Source organism: Hydra vulgaris, chromosome 13 (assembly GCF_038396675.1).
Source record: "Hydra vulgaris chromosome 13, alternate assembly HydraT2T_AEP".
In the NCBI taxonomy this organism is placed as follows: Eukaryota; Metazoa; Cnidaria; class Hydrozoa; order Anthoathecata; family Hydridae; genus Hydra; species Hydra vulgaris.
Window position 1 is genome coordinate 26,471,117 of NC_088932.1, and position 18,040 is coordinate 26,489,156.

General features: G+C 27.6%; 1 protein-coding gene across 2 annotated transcripts in view; it reads right to left on the minus strand.

The window, feature by feature from the left end:
- Positions 1–18,040, minus strand: part of LOC100211035 (aryl hydrocarbon receptor nuclear translocator 2) — a 98,779-nt gene extending 80,739 nt beyond the window's left edge. For both annotated transcript variants that reach the window (XM_065816619.1, XM_065816618.1), the window contains exons 1-3: positions 17,963–18,040; positions 16,895–16,952; positions 1,917–1,970 (exon numbers count right to left, since the gene is read on the minus strand). In XM_065816619.1, coding sequence (XP_065672691.1) covers positions 1,917–1,970; positions 16,895–16,952; positions 17,963–17,984 — 134 coding nt within the window. In that variant the 5' untranslated portion in view covers positions 17,985–18,040. The remainder of the gene's footprint in view (positions 1–1,916; positions 1,971–16,894; positions 16,953–17,962) is intronic.

The window sequence follows — 18,040 nt, forward strand, 5'->3', positions numbered from 1 at the left end:
GCCATATTCAGCACCCAACAAGGAGAGTGCTGACAAAAAAATTAAATTTAGTAAGTTTTGTGAATTAAGGCCAACATACATTCTTACGTGCAAAGATACACCACTTGATGTGGTTGTATTTATCACAGTAATTTTACTTATTTGTGTTCTGCTTTGGCAAGTAAAATACCTTTTCTTTTGTATTGCAATAAATGGTTAGAAAATTATGTATTGTGCAAGCCCCCAACGTACCAATGTTGGATAATGAAATGTTCATTGTGCTGTGATAGTAAACTATTGAAAGTTTCTTTGCCCGAAGAATCACCATGGATAACCTTGATAATGTTATAAAGTTCATATTTTTTAACATAATTTAATTGGTTTTTATAGTCATTTATCTTTTTTTATTTCATTTATTGCGTTATTTGTTGTTTTTCATTTTTGGCTTTTTCGTTACGACCGTCACAGTTACGACCGTCACGACATAAAACTTAATAAAATTCATGGAAAACTTCAAGCGAAAACTATGAAACTTACCATATAGTAAGTTCAATGTGTAATTAAAGAACACAGCTAAGGATTTTTTTTCGCACTGAGTAGATGGCTGCATAAAGATTGACAAAGTTTATTTGTTTAGATTTGTCAAAAAGTAAGCGTTACGACCGTCACGCTACGTTGAGTTGATTTTTCAAATAAATTGAACACTTGAATAATTTAACTTTTGAATACTAAATTATATAATAGTATTTAACATTTCTGGAAATTTTCATGTAAATACCATTCTTGGTTCATTTTTAATGGCTAAAAACGCGTCAAATGTTACGACCGTCACTTGCGTGGAATTGCCCATATATATATATATATATATATATATATATATATATATATATATATATATATATATATATATATATATATATATATATATATATATATTTATATATATATATATTTATATATATATATATATATATATATATATATATATATATATATATATATATATATATTGATTTGATGTTGATTTCAAATAAAGTTGTTTTGATAACAGAGTAATCTGAATTTTGAATTACACTAAAACTTGTCTGAATCTGAAGAAAAAATTATTATGATCCGCCATGTGAAAGAATTTTCAATGCCTAATACTTTAATTAATTAGTTAATTTTAAATTTAATTCTGTTTTTAAAGTATTGTTGTTTAATGACAATTAATTTATAAATAAGAAAATTAAAACCTGAATATCTTAAGACCCATAAGAAGTTAAACATTCTAACCTATTTTTCTATTTTTCAACTCAATAAAATATATAAAAACTGGCAAAACCCAAAACAGGGGGTGACATAAGCCTGCTGATTTGACATGGAATGACTCTATAGGGAACTTAACTACAAATGCTGTGTTTGAGTATGAAAACTTAACAGAGTTAAGAGTAATCTTGACAAAGTTGATATTACTATGATAGAAAGGTAGCCACCATTATCTACAGCTACTAATCCAACTCAAACCAGATTGAACTATGGCTTAATAATTGATAAGTCGTTTAGAGTAAAAAAAAGGTAATTTACAAGTCAGTATGAGACATTAAAATCACCTGTTTTTTTTTTTTTATCTTGTTTATTTAAAGCATTTAACAAGAATAGTAAAAAATAAAAAAATTTATTTACATTTTTATATATAAATAAAACTTGAAAAAATTATACTTTTATATCTAAAAATTATAATTAATTAAAATGTCTGTTGTTTTTAATGTCTTAATTATTACAACTACTTAAAATTAAAAATTTCTCTTCATTAAAATAGAGAAGTTATTATTTATCCATGAATCTTTATTATAGGAATAAAGTTTTATGTACAAGATCTCTTATAATAAAATTAGGAATTATATAAGTCAAATAATCAAAATAAAAAAATAGTAAAATTAAAAAAAAGAAGATACCTTGCAACCTTTACTTTATCTTCATTTACCTTTACATCTTCATCTGAATAATCCCTGTAAAAAAAGTCAAAGGGTGTATATATACACAGTTATAATATAACTGTGTATATATACACACTTTGACTTTATATATATAAATACACACACACACACACACATATATATATATATATATATATATATATATATATATATATATATATATATATATATATACATATATATATATATATATATATATATATATATAATATATATATATATATATATATATATAAATGCAGCATTAGACATTCACTTATGCATTATACATTCATACTAAAAGAGGTAGATGCAGGGGATTCAGTATGTACATCAACTATTTTATAGCCTACTGCCGCAAAGGAGTGCTGCTACATCTAAGGGTTTGGCATGGGGCAGCAATCTTTTCTTTCATTATTCTTTGCTTTTTCCTTCTTTTTCTGAAAAATTAAAACGCACATTTTCAGAATAAGAGTGCAAAAAGAATATAATATCTTAATATAGAATAGTATATAACATCTGTATATATGTTATGTATACAATATCTATAGAAATTTAAAAATATTTTATTTTGTATTTTAGAAAATTGGAAAAGATATAAAAAATAATTAAATGTGCAAGTGAAAGAATTTAAACCTTCCCACTTCAGAAACGCAGTGAGTTAATCACTTTAGACACTAAGGCATTCTATACATTCAACCTTTTTTACCACTATTTAATAAGCAAAAGATGGTATAACTTTATAAAACAGCAAATAAATGCTATAAATCAAAATTTTGTCTGTGAATCATTATCTTTCTATATAAACTTTATCTTATCTCTCCTAGTAACTTCCAACTTTAATTGTGTTTGCTTGCAACCTTGTTGGAAGTGAAGATATTGAAAAAATAAAGAAAAAAAAAAGGATATATTCTGCATTGCAATTTTCAAGTAACAGTAAAACTTGATATAATTTTTAACATTCAATAATTTAAAGTTTACATAAGTTAGATATTTGCGTACACTTTCATACATATTTTTTATGTTTAAAAGATTGTTAGTGGTTGGCATAACATTTTTTCCATTCACCCTCGGTTAAGCCAATATAATGTTTATCAGGGTTATTTTGTGAGGAAACAATGCATTTGTAAATAATAATTTTTGATTTAAATACTTTTTGATTAAAAAGCATTTGCCATTCATAGGGCAGTCAATTTTTTGCTTGCAATTACAATTTTCAGTAATTTTTTTTTTAAGAAATTCATTTTTATTAATCAATGGAAAATTGTGGCTTTTTATGATTCTTTTGATATTTTTTGTACAGTTATAGCTTACTTTAATAGTGTTTCTGTTAAGTTTTGTGCAATTTATTAGAGGGAGGGAAATGTTTATCTATTAATTTTAAAAATGCTTTTACAATATTTTTTGAAACATTTTTGCTGTACGGAGGGTTGAACCAAATTATATTTCTATTTCACTTTTTTGCACTTTTTGTTTCAAATTTGGGCTTGAAATTTTTAAATCGCTTTTTTTTAAGAGCAACTTCATAGGCACATTTGGAAGAGTTAAAAATACTTTCATTAGAATAGTTTTGATTTAGTCGATTGTTAATTGAAATAGGAATTTATTTTAAAATTTGAGGGGGATGATTGAATTTATATTAATAAAATTAATGTATTAATAAAATTAATATAAATTCAATCATTATATTAATATACAATCAATTTGTATTAATATACAATAATTAACCATTAGGTTTTTTTATAAGGCCTATAAGTATTTTCCGAGAGGTTAAATGTGACATCAACAAAATTCACAATTTTTAAACGAATGTTTATTTTAATTTGGAAGCCAATGTTTTTGAGAATTTTTATAATACTTTTTCTGATTTTTTCAAGTTGAGGCCCTGATTTTTTTCCATTATTAATAAACCATCATCGCCAGATAAGCCTAATTGATTAGAATAAACTATTTTAGCTAGGGAATTAAAAATATATAAGCCTACATATTTGCAAATTTCTGCTCCCCCATAACTTCCCATTGTTACATTAAAGTATTCGTGCATAGTTTTTTTTCTTCCATGTCTGGTTATTAAAATAGACCGCAGTTATTACATAATTATAACAACTCTCAACTTCTTGTGAAATATTTTTCTATAATTTGAATTTTTTGGTGTTTAGACATTCTTTCTAATGATATTTTTGTTCTACGACTGATTTAAAAAATTTAGATAAGTGTACAAAATTTAGATAAATGTGATAAAAAAATTAGATAAGTGCTTTCACTAATTTGTGTGTGTGTGTGTGTGTGTGTGTGTGTGTGTGTGTGTGTGTGTGTGTGTGTGTGTGTGTGTGTGTGTGTGTGTATGACTGTATATTTGAGTCTTTATATATAATTTGAATCTTTTATCAACAAATTTCTAACATCCCACCTTTAGTCTAATAACTTAATTTTTGGCAATCAATACACTTTTTTTAATGATCTTTTTGTTCTACAACTGATTTACTAGCTGCTGTAACTGAAAGATTCTATTGTGCATTAGATTTTTATATATATCTTCGTATTTCTTTAACACTATTCTTTGCTTTCTAGTAACTTTCAACTTAATAGTGGTTGCTTGCAGGCTTGTTGGGAGTGAATTAATATCAATATCAATATCAATATATATATATATATATATATATATATATATATATATATATATATATATATATATATATATATATATATAGGGTATTTCCGAAAAATCACGCACAGACACTCGGATATGTTGTGTCTACTCTATTCATAATAATAAAACGGGTGATCTCAAATTTTCTCTCATTTAATTCTCAGCTATATAAATATTTTGTAAACAAAAATTGGTATATATTAGTAATGTTAACAAAGAATAAATTTAGTTTAAAGTGGAATCAGAAAAACTCAAATTTTAGTTACTAAATGAATAAATTTAAATTCCTCAGAAAATATAAGTTTCAGCCTTATATGTATTTTTAAAATAATGTTTTAAACATTAGTAAAGCTTTCCAGAAAGTTACAGGATTGCACTATGTATCCTTGAGTTACAGCAATCATTTAAATGCAGTTCTTGAATGATCATGCACGGAATTTGCGAATTTGTTAATTTTATGTAGATATTTTTAAGAAAATAAATTGCTTGTGAGTATTTAAAGTGAAATATTATACTTCTACAACTCATATTTAATATATTTTTGATGAGAAATGGCAGTCATCAATTATTTCTAGCTAAAGGATAGCGTTTTGAAAATTGTTGCTTATTTGACTTATTCAGGCAGCCTAAAATATGATAAAAATATTTTTGCTAAAAACGTTTTTTAAAAAAATCATAATAGTATGCACACTGCTCCAAGCCCAATAGATAAATAGATATATATATATATATATATATATATATATATATATATATACATATATATATATATATATATCTATCTATATATATATATATATATATATATATATATATATATATATATATATATATATATATATATATATATATATATATATATATATATATATATATATAATATATATATATATATAATATATATATATATATATATATATAATATATATATATATATATATATAAATATATATATATTTATATATAAAATATATATTTATATATATATATATATATATAATATATATATATATATATAAAATATATATATGAAAAAAAAAATATATATATATATACATATATGTATATATATATATATATATATATATATATATAGAGAGAGAGAGAGAGAGAGAGAGAGAGAGAGAGAGAGAGAGAGAGTAAAAAAAGATCTTAATTGCCTTCCCATCATCTTGGAAAGACTCCTTCAACATCCTGCACGAGGTATTGTCTTGTAATTTAAAGTCATTCTACTTAAATATCCACATAATAAACTTTTATCTAAAGAATACGCTTTTAAATCCATCTTGACTGTCTCTACCATTCTTTGAGGTGAGGTTTTATAAGGTAAGCAACCTATTTTCTTCAGTCACTGGTATAAAGTGGTATCATAAAATTCTGCAGTTTTATCTGATACCAAAACTCCATTTCTTGAAAAAGACACTTTGTAGTACTGCCTTCACTGTGGCAGCTTCACTGCTAATCACCTTAATAACTCAGGCCATCCAAAAGAATCTACAAGAATCAAAAACAGTCCAACACCCTGTGCATAGACATGATCAATGTAATATTCTCTCTTTCTTCACCTTTATCTCCACACATTTTTCAGTTTTTAAGATATTCTTCAACATCTTGACAGCAGCCATCAGGCTTCTTATTTTAATCTGCATCAAGTTTGCATCGTCCCAAAATTTATGTCATCATGGAATGATTTGATTAACTTCCTCCTCATTGTTTTAAGAGGTACAATAAGATCACCTTTACATAAAATTCCTTTTTCAATAGTTAATTTATTTCTGTTAGATTTATAAGGTCTTTCTGCCATCTGCTCCAAATATTCTTGCTAATTCTAATTTTAATATCCATTAATACTCTATCATTTTCTGTTTCTTTTATTATCTGCTTGAGCAGATAATAAAAGAAACAGAATTCACAACATCTGAAATAACTAGCTCTGTGAGTAGAGACAATAGTCTCTATTCACAGAGCTAGGCATTTTTTTTTTTTGGGTAGGAAATTTAAATTGATATCAAGACAATAACCAATAGGGAGTGAGACAATAGCCAACGCTTATTGTATGGACTACTCACAGAGTAGACCATACAATAAGCGTTGTATAGCCACATCTCTCTCTATTAGAATATCTTGTTTCTGCATCTGATAAATATTGTGAGAGATACAATACAGGATGACAGTTTTTTGATAGTATTCCAGATATTGCTTTTTCACTGGCATCAGTTGTTAATTCTAGATCTTTATTGATGTCACATATATCACCAAAAACAGATTCTATTGCTCTTTAAAATATTGCACATGAAGTTTTCATTCCAAAAGGCAAGTATGCCCATCTTTAAAATCTGATAGGGGTATTAACTGTTGTTATTTCTTGTGCCTCTTTTTCCATCTCAATTTGGTGATAAGCTCCCTTGAGATCTATTTAAGTAAAATATTTCAATACTGCCATTTTATGAAACACAGTCTCAATATTTGGAATAGGATATGAATCTGAGAATATCTTTTGGTTAACACCTATTTTTTAATCTGCACATATGCATAAATCTCCATTTGTTTTTTTTACAACCACAAGTGGTGAGGCACATTTGGTTACACCAGAAGGAACTTTTTTGGAGCAAATCTTGCTTGCTCTTTGGAGTAACTCTTGTATCCTTTCATTGAGCTTTTCTATCACTAATGATCTTATGTGAATAGGAGAATGTGAGTTCGAGATTCAAATAAGTTGGTTGTATGCCATTGTTTAACAGTATATTTCCTTTGTAATTAATTAATCACCCATGAACAATAAGTTCTATACTATTACCTAAGTTTGTTGCAACTATAAATAATAGCATTTAGTGGAGATGATAGCTCTTTTAAGCAGCAGCTATAATATTATTTGTAGAAAAGAAAAAGAGATGCAACTTTACAGATAAGCAGATAAGCAAGTCCAACTATGTTTACAATGCGCTTTTGGACTTTGTCTAGAAGAGAAAGAACATCATTAGCAATCGATTGAATACATGGTTTAAATGAAAGGTCAGTAGTAAATGGTAATCCAAGAAGACATAAACAAGAGGACTCAGTTAGAGGGTTGTCATTCATTAATATAGAAATGTCAACAGTAGTGCAATAGTTGTTTGCCCCAATCTATCACAGAAGCCCCAATCTATCACAGAAGAGAGATCAGTTTCAAGATCAACTGCCTGTTAAAAGCAATCAAAAAAAGAATACTATTTGTTTTGACAAATAGTCTTCTTTATTTTGACTCAATTTTATACTCCTGTCTTGACAGGAGTATAAAATTGAGTCATCAGCAAAAAGAGCTACTTTAGATCTAATGCTAACCATGAGCAAGACTAAGTTTTTTCAAACCGAGACGAGACCAAGACGAGAAGTTAGTACTTCTCGTGAGACCGAGAACGAGACGAGACGAGAAATTGAACAATTTTTGAAAACGAATTTATTAAAATCCAAGTAAAAAAAAAAATGTAAACATGATTTTGACAAAGAGACACAAATGACATTTGTCAAATGTAAACAACTTTTTCAAATATTAATTCAGAATTTTTTTGCCAAACTTTTCCAACAAGACAATGTTTTCTCTGATTAAGATGATTTATTCTACTTTTTCTGGGTGTAAGTTGTGTCTGGATGATCGGACGACATTTCCACCTGAGCTAAAAACTCTCTCTGATTTAGTTGAACTTGCTGGAATAGCTAAAATTTGTCTAGCTAATGAAGAGAGTTCTGGCAATGTATTTGAATGCAATTTCCACCAATCAAGAATCGGAAAGTCTTTTTTGGCATCAGGGAGATATTCATACTGGCACATTTCGCTCAAAATAGGATTCAGTTCAGATGTTGGCTCTTGTGTTTCAAGTCTGATGTTTAACTTGCACTTCAGTTTTGAATTAGGGGACAAATCTGCTGAAAGGACTCTGGCAACAGGTTGGCACTCAACATTATCCTTAACCTGTGAGTTAAGGATAATGCCATTTTTCCCATTCGTCTCAATAAATTGAGCAATTTTGTCATGGATTAAATAAAGAGAATCAGCGACAGTGTTAATTGTTGGAATAGACTCAGCCGACCACATTTCTGTAGCTTCTTTAAGTGGTGCCAAAATTTCTACTGCTCCCTCGATTGATTTCCACTGTGATGCACTGATGGTCTTTGCTGATAATTGCACTCTTTAGATGTAGGACAGAAGCCATGCAATCCAGTTCACTATTCCATCTTGTGTCAACAGATTGGCATAACTGTCTAAAATTGATTCCTTGAGCATATGATTCTGATTCAAGCAACTCAGCTGCAACTGTTGACTGGTGAGTTAAAGAAGACAAATCTTTGCATGTTTGCAACGCATCATCCATTCCAGCAGTCATTCCAAATGAGTCTCGAACTGCACATCGCAAAATATGATTGTTGCACAAGTATTGGTCAAGGCGCTTTGACAATTTGACTACAAGTTTCATGTTTCTTGCCTGGTCATTCACGGAGTACATTGGCAAATCAGCAGGCAAATTTAGTTCTTCTAAGAAAGAATCCAGCTTTCCTTCAATTAAGATACCTGTGTGTCTGCCTGGGAACTGTTGGACATGGGAGGTCCAGTGATGTTGTCTCCAATTTTCGTCAATAGCATGAAAAGTCCAAGAGATGTAGCTGTCCTGAGCTCTAGAAGTCCAAAGGTCAGAAGTAAATGCAGCACTTTTTAGATTTGGCGTAATCTTCGTTATTATGCTCTTCATTCCAGCTTGAACTTCTCTTGACTGAATTGAAAACTTTCTTGAATATGTTGTTCTGTGATGAAGGCTCAGTTTAAGGTATTTAATGTCAAACAATTTCTTGAAACCTCTTCCTTCGACTGCTGAAAAGGATGCCAGATCAGTGCAAAAATAATCCAGCATTGCAGAGTCAAACTGTTTTTGAATGGAATTGTCTTTGTCATATTTGGACTTTGTTTCAAGCATTTCGACCATGGTTTGTTGTTTCTTCTTAGGAGGAGGAAGAAAAGAGTCGTCGTTTTTTCAGAATACTCAACGTAATCTTGACTGTGCTTTTTTTCGAGGTGACGATGAAGTCTGCTTGTGTTTCCATCTTTTGTTTTCAAAGACTTTTTGCACGCCTTGCATTCAGCACTGTTACTTGTTTTTGAAAATATCTCCAGATTTTGTTTTTTCTTGGTGACATTTTTGATCGTTGAAATGAGGCAAGAATATTTCTTTTCAATATGAATAATATGTGTCAAGTTGAATTCCACTGGTAAACTAATGAAATTAAGTAGAAAGTGCACCATTTTATACAAAAAGTTTTTGTATTTAAAATCTAATTAAAAATATTTAAAATGTAATTAAAATTTTTTAATTAGATTTTTTTTTTAAATCTAATTAAAAAATCTAATTAAAAATTTAATTTGTTTTTGTCAAAAAATAAGTTAATCAAAAAAACAAATTATTAGGCATTTTGTAAATTATAATAATTTTTAATTTGGAAAATAATATAATATTTAAGTCTCGTTTTACTTCTTGCGAGAATTTTCTATTTCTCATTTCTCACAAGAAGTCCCATTTCTCACGAGAAACGAGAACGAGACCAGATCTCGCTCAAGGTTATCTAATGCTGATGGGAAGATCATTTATGTAGATAAGAAACAAAACAGGACCAATGAAAGAACCTTAAGGTACCCCAGAAGTGACTGGAAATAAAGAAGAGTGTTGGCCTTTGAAGATGACTTTAATAAAGCGTTAGAAAGAAACAATTTGATAATCTCAAAAACTTTCCCAGATTCACCTTATGAAACAAGCTTATGGAGAAAATTAGCATGCCAAAAGTTGTTGAAATGTTGAAAGCCTTAGATATGTCAATTGCAATACCCTCTCCGCCTCTATCTTATGCACAATAAAGTCTTTCAGTCACAGCAATTAACAAGTCAGCCGTAGAACAAGAGAATCAAAAACACAATAAGGTTTTCAATCCTTTCTCTCTAACAGTAAGTTATCTGACTCAAAATAGGATGTGAGAAATTTGTTTATCAAAGACTCAAAGACCTTGCTAATAACAGAAAGAAGACTGATTGCCCAATAATTGGAGGGGTCAAAATGTTCATCCGAGTTTTTGAAAATTGGAACAACAGATGTCATTTTCCAGCAGGCAAGAAAACAGGAAACTCAGTCAAGCACTTATTAAATAGCATAGAGAGAATCGAAGAGAGTTCTGGAGAACAATTTTGTAAGACAATGATAGGAATGTTCTTGACCACAAGCCGTAGAAGAGTTTAACCGAGCTATGACTTTAGTATATCTTGGTGTATCTTATCTCAGAAGTTAGCTAGAGCCTAACTTCTGAGATAAGATACAATAGTAGAGCTTAGCATCTGACAGCATCTTATTCAACAGTTTTTTGCAATAATAAATAGCTGTTTGTTCTCAAGAGAGTTATTCTTTTGAAAAAGATGGAAAAAATGATTACGATTGGATATAGCAGTTGCACAAAAGAGTGAAAACCATGGAGTAGAATGAGGTTAGACTTGGAACTGACAAGAAGGAATAAAAGCTTCCTTTCCTGCCTGAATCTAGGAGGTTACATAGGAGGTGCATTTTCCAGCTGAAAGGGAAAAGACATCACCCCAAGGACTGTCACAAAGAAAATCACAAAAAGAACCCAGTCAGCTTTGGGGTATAAGTAAGTAGTGAGATGGCAGGGTGAGTCCAAAAAGAAAGTACGAGATGAAACATTTAAAGAGATCATTGCATGGTCAGGACCACCTAAAGGGGAAAACGAAGAAACTGAACACAAGCTAGAATAAAGGAGTGAAGATAAATGATTAGGGTTGTCAGGAAAGCAAGTTACTAAGTTAATTATCTGAGTAAGAGATTGAGAAATGCAAAAAGTTTTAGTGCTTTAAGGCTTTAGTGCCAGGAGGGTCAGTGGCATTAGAGCCAAGCCATTCAGTGTGATGAGCATTAGAGTCTCTAATAACAAGAATATTGGCAGAAGGGTAAAGAGAGAGGGCATGGTCAAAGTGATCAGAAATTACATCTAAAAGAGTCAGTCTTGGGAAAGTAGGAGAACAATAAAAAAACAAAGAGAAAGGTTATTGAGTGAAGAGGTGCTAAGCAGAAGCACATAAAATAATGGTCAAAGGACTCAAACCTGATTTTACCACAATTAGGTAAATTGATGCATATGTATACCCTCAAGTCAAGCATGTGACTATTAGAGTTTTTGCGAATCAAAATATTCTACCCATCAATACTGAGATCATAAGAAGGAATAGCAGATTTTAAATTAGTCTCACTAAGAGAAACTTGACTAATTCATAGATAGAGCACGACCTCCTAAGCATTAAGCTATGCAATTTTATCAGTCCTGTTAATTAACCATAAGTTGTAACATAGGGCTCCTCATGTGGAAATCTTACTACCAGTTGGCCTCAGAACCATTAAACTGAGTTTTAGAGCTGTATCTTTATTAGGAGATAACAGGAAGAGTTGCATAGCCATTATTGAAGAGACACAAGCAAAAACCTATGACAACAGTCAAGTAGATCCAGCATTCATTATCCTAGGCAGGAAACAATGTCACACAGGTTTACATCTGTGCCATATATGTGTGTATATGTATATGTGTATATATATATAACGTTATAACCTTATGATTAACTGGTAATTTTTGAGCAATTATTTCCCTCAGATTATTGTTTCATTTAGTCTTTTACAAGTTAAAAAATTTGATTTTTTTAGTTTTGGATTTAATATATTTAAGATAACCAGCCCTTGAAATTGGGGTCAGCGTTCGGTAATGTCGACATAACAGCCAACATGACAGTGACATAGGTCATGCAATTTATTGCCAATCTCAGAATTTTAGATTTTAATTTTATTTGATATTTTAAACTTATTAACAGCGAAACAAACACTTTATTTAAACTTTAAATAAAATAATTAAAATTAAAACAGCAAAATGAACGTTCCATTTTTTATTTTAATTAAATTTGTTAAAAGAAAAAAGAAAAAAAGAGAATTTTATATAAGTTCTAATAAAATTTATAAATAATAATAATTAAAAATAAATAATAAGATAAAAAATGAAAAACTTAATTACATAAATTCTGAACAGACTAATTTAAAAAAGAAAGGAGTAAAACAAACATTTTATTAAAATTCTAAATAAAATAATTAAAATAACAAACGAAAAAACAAACATTTTTAATGAAATTCTAAATAGAATAATACAAAAGAAACCCTACCTAATGATAATGGTTTATTAAAATTTAAAATGAAAACAAATAAAATAAAATGGCAAAACAAATGTTTTTTTATATATTCTAAAAAGGAACCTTTTATTTAAATTGTAAACATAACAATTAAAGTAAAAAACGGAAAAACAAATGTTTTATTAACATTATATAAAATACTTAAAATAAAATTGGCAAAAACATTTTATTCAAATTCCTTATAAAACAGTAAAACCTTGCATTCATTATTCAAACATTTTTTTTTAATTTAAAAAATGCATAATTAAATAAAAACTTCCATTATGGATGTAACTCTTTAATTTTTGAGTTAATTTATATACAATATTTCAAGGGAGTATAGATAACCTTGTTGTCAAGTATAGTACATATATATATATATATATATATATATATATATATATATATATATATATATATATATATATATATATATATATGTATACACATACACATGTATATATAGATATATATATATATGTATATACATACACACACATATATATATATGTATATATATATATATATATATATATATATATATATATATATATATATATATATATATATATATATATATATATATATATATAACCGTTAAAAACAAAACAAATTTGATTCAAATATCGAAATATAGGTTTCCAAAAGGAAGTTGTGACATAACCTCTGTCATCTTGATTCAGTTCGCTATCTGAAGGTGCACATTTATAGCATTGTATTTCGATGGCTTCCCTCATTTTTCTGTTAAAATTGTTGACCTCTACTTTTTAAGTATTTTTATCGCTCCATGTAGAATTACCATGATAACTTTTTAAATGCTCTGCTATTGCTGAATAACCCCATTTTCCTTCGCATGCATTTTTCTGATGTTGGTAAATGCGAGATAAGAATTTTAATTTTATTTCACCGATGTAGCATTTTTTGTGGAGCATTCAAGTTTGTGCACACTTGGGTAAGAATTTATAGGAAGAGGAGGTTTAGTGGTAAGTATATCAGGTCTTGTTAAGAAACGTTATGCAGCTCACATTTTATGTGTGAAAAGGCGACTTGCTTACGCATTCAGCAGTTTTATGTTACGCGAAAACTTATATCTTTTGGAATATTTAAATTATCTTTTGATGTCGTTTATGTGACATTTTATTCAGAAGACATTTGTCGTAAATAAAAGCATTTAACAGCAATTGTGAACTAATTGATTTTTAGTTAAAAAAAAGGTTTGTTTATAATTTTTTTTTTAATTAAAAATGAATTAAAGAAAATAAAGTGCAAATAAAGTGTAAAAATACATAAAAAAAGTACTTATGATTAACTTAATTATAAGTTAATCATATGTACTTTTATAAGTTAATTATAAGTACTTTTTTGATTTAAGTATTGTCTGATCATCGATTGGCAAGACCCAGGGCCCAATTTATGGGTAGTGTGAGGAGGTTGTCGCCCTTTCCCCAACCCCCTATACCCCTTAAGAAGAGGGAAGAGTCAACATTAGACTTTACAAATTACGAAATAAATGACTTTTTAACGTCAAAGTGTAGCTTTTCGAAGTTTTTCCATTATCAATTATTTTTTTAGATTGATCATAAAAAGAACGTCGATAAGAAATGTTGAACAAGTTTATGAGTAGTAGACGATTACTTTACCAAAGTCAAGTTTTTTTTTAAAAATTGTTGATAGTTTTTTTGCTTTGCTTAAGCACTATTTAAACTGTAAAGTAATATGAAATTATAGTTATAAATAAATGAAACTTGTTACAACTATTTAGAAAGAAACAAAATAAAAACAGATCTTTTTATTACTTTTAACCTTCAACTTTTCAACCCAAAATGTTTTTTAAAAATGTTTTCCCTGTAATCACGATGATTTTATGGACCTTTCTTTGGTAACAGGAACTGTTACATTGCTCACAACTAAAATGTTACTTAGTTAATAACTATCCGATAAGAAAATTTTATACGGGCCTCATTTGGAAAAAAATTAAAGACACATGTGGCTACAATAATTATATTTTAAAGTAAAATAACTATTACACTTAGTAAGGTTGGCTATTGTTTAATGCGCCCTAAGTTTGTTTCTAGACTAGAATTGCTTTAAAAAAAAGATAACGGCAATATATTTTTAATAAAGCAGAATAAACTTCTAGCTTATGATAGTTATTTGTTATTTCCTAATGACATTTTCTTTATAAGGGGTTTTATGCTTACTATGGCTTTCAACAAATGAAATAGTCAATCTTTCTATACTTTTTTTAAATTTATCAAATTATCATTATTTATCAAATGGATAACATTTTGAATAAAAACAGAGTCACTTTAAAAACTTTAAAAAAATTTAATCTGCTGAAGGGAATGGAATTATGTATGCTGTAAAAATCTTCTTTAATGTATCTGCACTTTAACAAGATAATATCTTGGCCAAAATACCAAAGGAGCAATAAGAACATCCACATTACCTTATACAAATGGGACACTATTAAAAAAGATTTCTCTTACAGTACTTTGTAAATGCCTTTTCTCGGCATTTACAAAGTACTGTCCACAGAAATATGATTCAATTTAATAATGTATTTCAAATATGAGTTAAGATTCTATTTATAACTTTTGTTTTAGTTAAACTGTAAAAGTTAAATAATTGAAAGAAAAAGTTTTAATGATTTTTAACGTGGTTTGAAAAAAACAATGTGGTACTTGAAACTACTCTAGTGATGCAATTTAACTTTTAACAATATAAATATGTAAGCTACGTTGAGTTAATTAAAAATGTGTTAAGCATTTTTGTTACGCATGAAATCTCGTAACAAGGCCTGTATATGTTGTAAATTTTTTGGTGATTTAAAGACTGGTCTGTAACCTGAATTTTTGAAAACTTCTTTTAACTTCAGGGTAGTTCCTGGAATCTATGGTAAAGATTTACATTTTTTGATGATATTGATGAATGTTGAGTTTAAATATTTTGTTTTTTATTATGTAAATTTCTTAAGAGGTTTTTATAATATTTTCCAGGCTTATTTTTTTATAACCATTTTCTACTAAAACATCAACTAGAAATAATAACTCTTGTTCAATATTATTATCAGAGCATAAATATAATGCCTTATGAACAAATCTTTTGAAAACTCTGTTTATAATTTTTGGATCATGTCATGAGTTAGGTTGGATTTGGATGTTAGCTATGACATCTTTACAATAAACTTTAAAACCATATATACCAGTTTTATTGTTAATAACAGTTATGTCAAGAAAGTTTAACGTGTTATTTTCATTTTCAATTTCCGTGGTGTACTGAATATTTTTATGTTGGCTATTAAGTAATATTTAAAAGTTTTTCGCATCTACAGTAAAGTTAAAACAAGAATGGGAGTCATTGACATACCTTTTAAATGACTTTAAATGACTTCAATAAAAAAAAACAGCCAAATTGCTGTTTTACTAATGGTTATGAGTTGTTGCTAGCTTAAATAGCTAGCGATCCTTGTGGCCAAGTTGCTGTCCTTATCAACATGAATATCACTAGGTAGTCACTAGCAAAATTCCTACCAGGTTGTTCATTTAAAAAAAAAGATTTAGGGTGAAAAATTATGAGAAGAAGATTGAGGTAGATAGACATAATAAGATGTTTTAGTATGTTTTCATTATTAAAGAAAAGATCAGAAGCAGAGAAGCCATCAAGCCTGATTTTTGAACATGTAGAGCATAAAGATACAAATGATTGGGTAACTGCATTTCTTTTTTTGTTGTTGTTGTTGTTAGAAGTACTTGTAAGAAAACTTGAAATGACTGTGTAACAGACAACAAGACGAGGCTGAGATATTTTTGAGAGAAAAATTAAGAAAAAGTTTGTAAGATTTTAGGTAATGAAGAATTGAATATTTAAATGTCTCAAAAATTATGATTTATCTCCATTATTCAGCTTTGGCTACAAACCTGACCCATTCTCATTTTATCAAACCAAGTTATGGCAAAATTAAACTCTGGTTAGTTACTACATTTTAAAATAAAAGGATGTGATAATAAATTAAATTCAATAATTTAATACAATAATAAAATTATACTTGATATTATAAAAAATAAATAAACTAACTCTTCCACTGATCGTGATCTTTTTTTTGAAATAACGATATCATTAACCATATCTGCATCTAAAAAACATTATTATTATAATTAAAGTATACTTAAATACTTTTTCAGATTTGAATTTTACAAATAAATTTGTTTGTTTATTTAGATCTCATAAGGTATAAGTTGTTTTTGTTAAAAAAGATGTTATCCATAAAATAAATTGAAGTTTTTGTGAGAATAAGAACTTGAAGAAAAACATATTAAAAGTCTTTTTAATAGTAAAATGATCAAGTTATAAGTTTCTTTTGAAATATCACTCAACACTCAAAAAATAGAAAAACACAACTTTGTTACCTTTTCATTATCTAACAAATTTTATATAGCATCAATTTTCTAAAGTTGTAAAAGATAAATTTAACTGTTTATAGTTTAAAATTTGTTTCTAGGGTAATATTTGTAGTAAATAAAAAAAGTTGCAAAATATGTGTTATATCTTTTTTTTTCTAATAAATTTCTTTTTTTTTATTGTGCTTTTCAATAATATTATGTTTTTAATTACTCTAAATCAAAATTTTTCAAACTACTATCAATCTTTATTAGAAGTGAAAGAAATAAAAAAATTGTAATAGACCTAATACCTAATAGACTTTAAATAACCTAATAACCGAATAACTTAATTGACCTAATAGCCTAATAACCTTAAAATAAATTCAAAATTAAACATGTAAATTGTTGGCTTAAGTAATTAACTAAATTTTTACTACATATAGTAATATAAAAGTAATTAAACTAATTAAGTTAAATAATTAAAAAAATTAGAGCCTTTAAAACATAAAAGGGTATTAAATAGTTATGGTAAGAGTTAAACTAGTAAGTTTCATAGGTTAGTAAGTTACAAATTACAAAGATGTATTAAATTTATTAAAAATAAAAAAATACTTTAAATAAACTATTAGTTTATTGTATTAATAATTGTTTGTATTTTTAATCTAGTTTAGTTAAATTAAAAATACAAGCACAATACAAAATTAGATTAATTATTTGGTAATACATCAATTACTTAGGCATTAAATACATTAAGTACATATACCTGTTATGCTTTGTTGCTGCATTATTTGTGTATTGTATTTGTTTTGTCTTATAAAAAAATATTCATCATCTAAATATG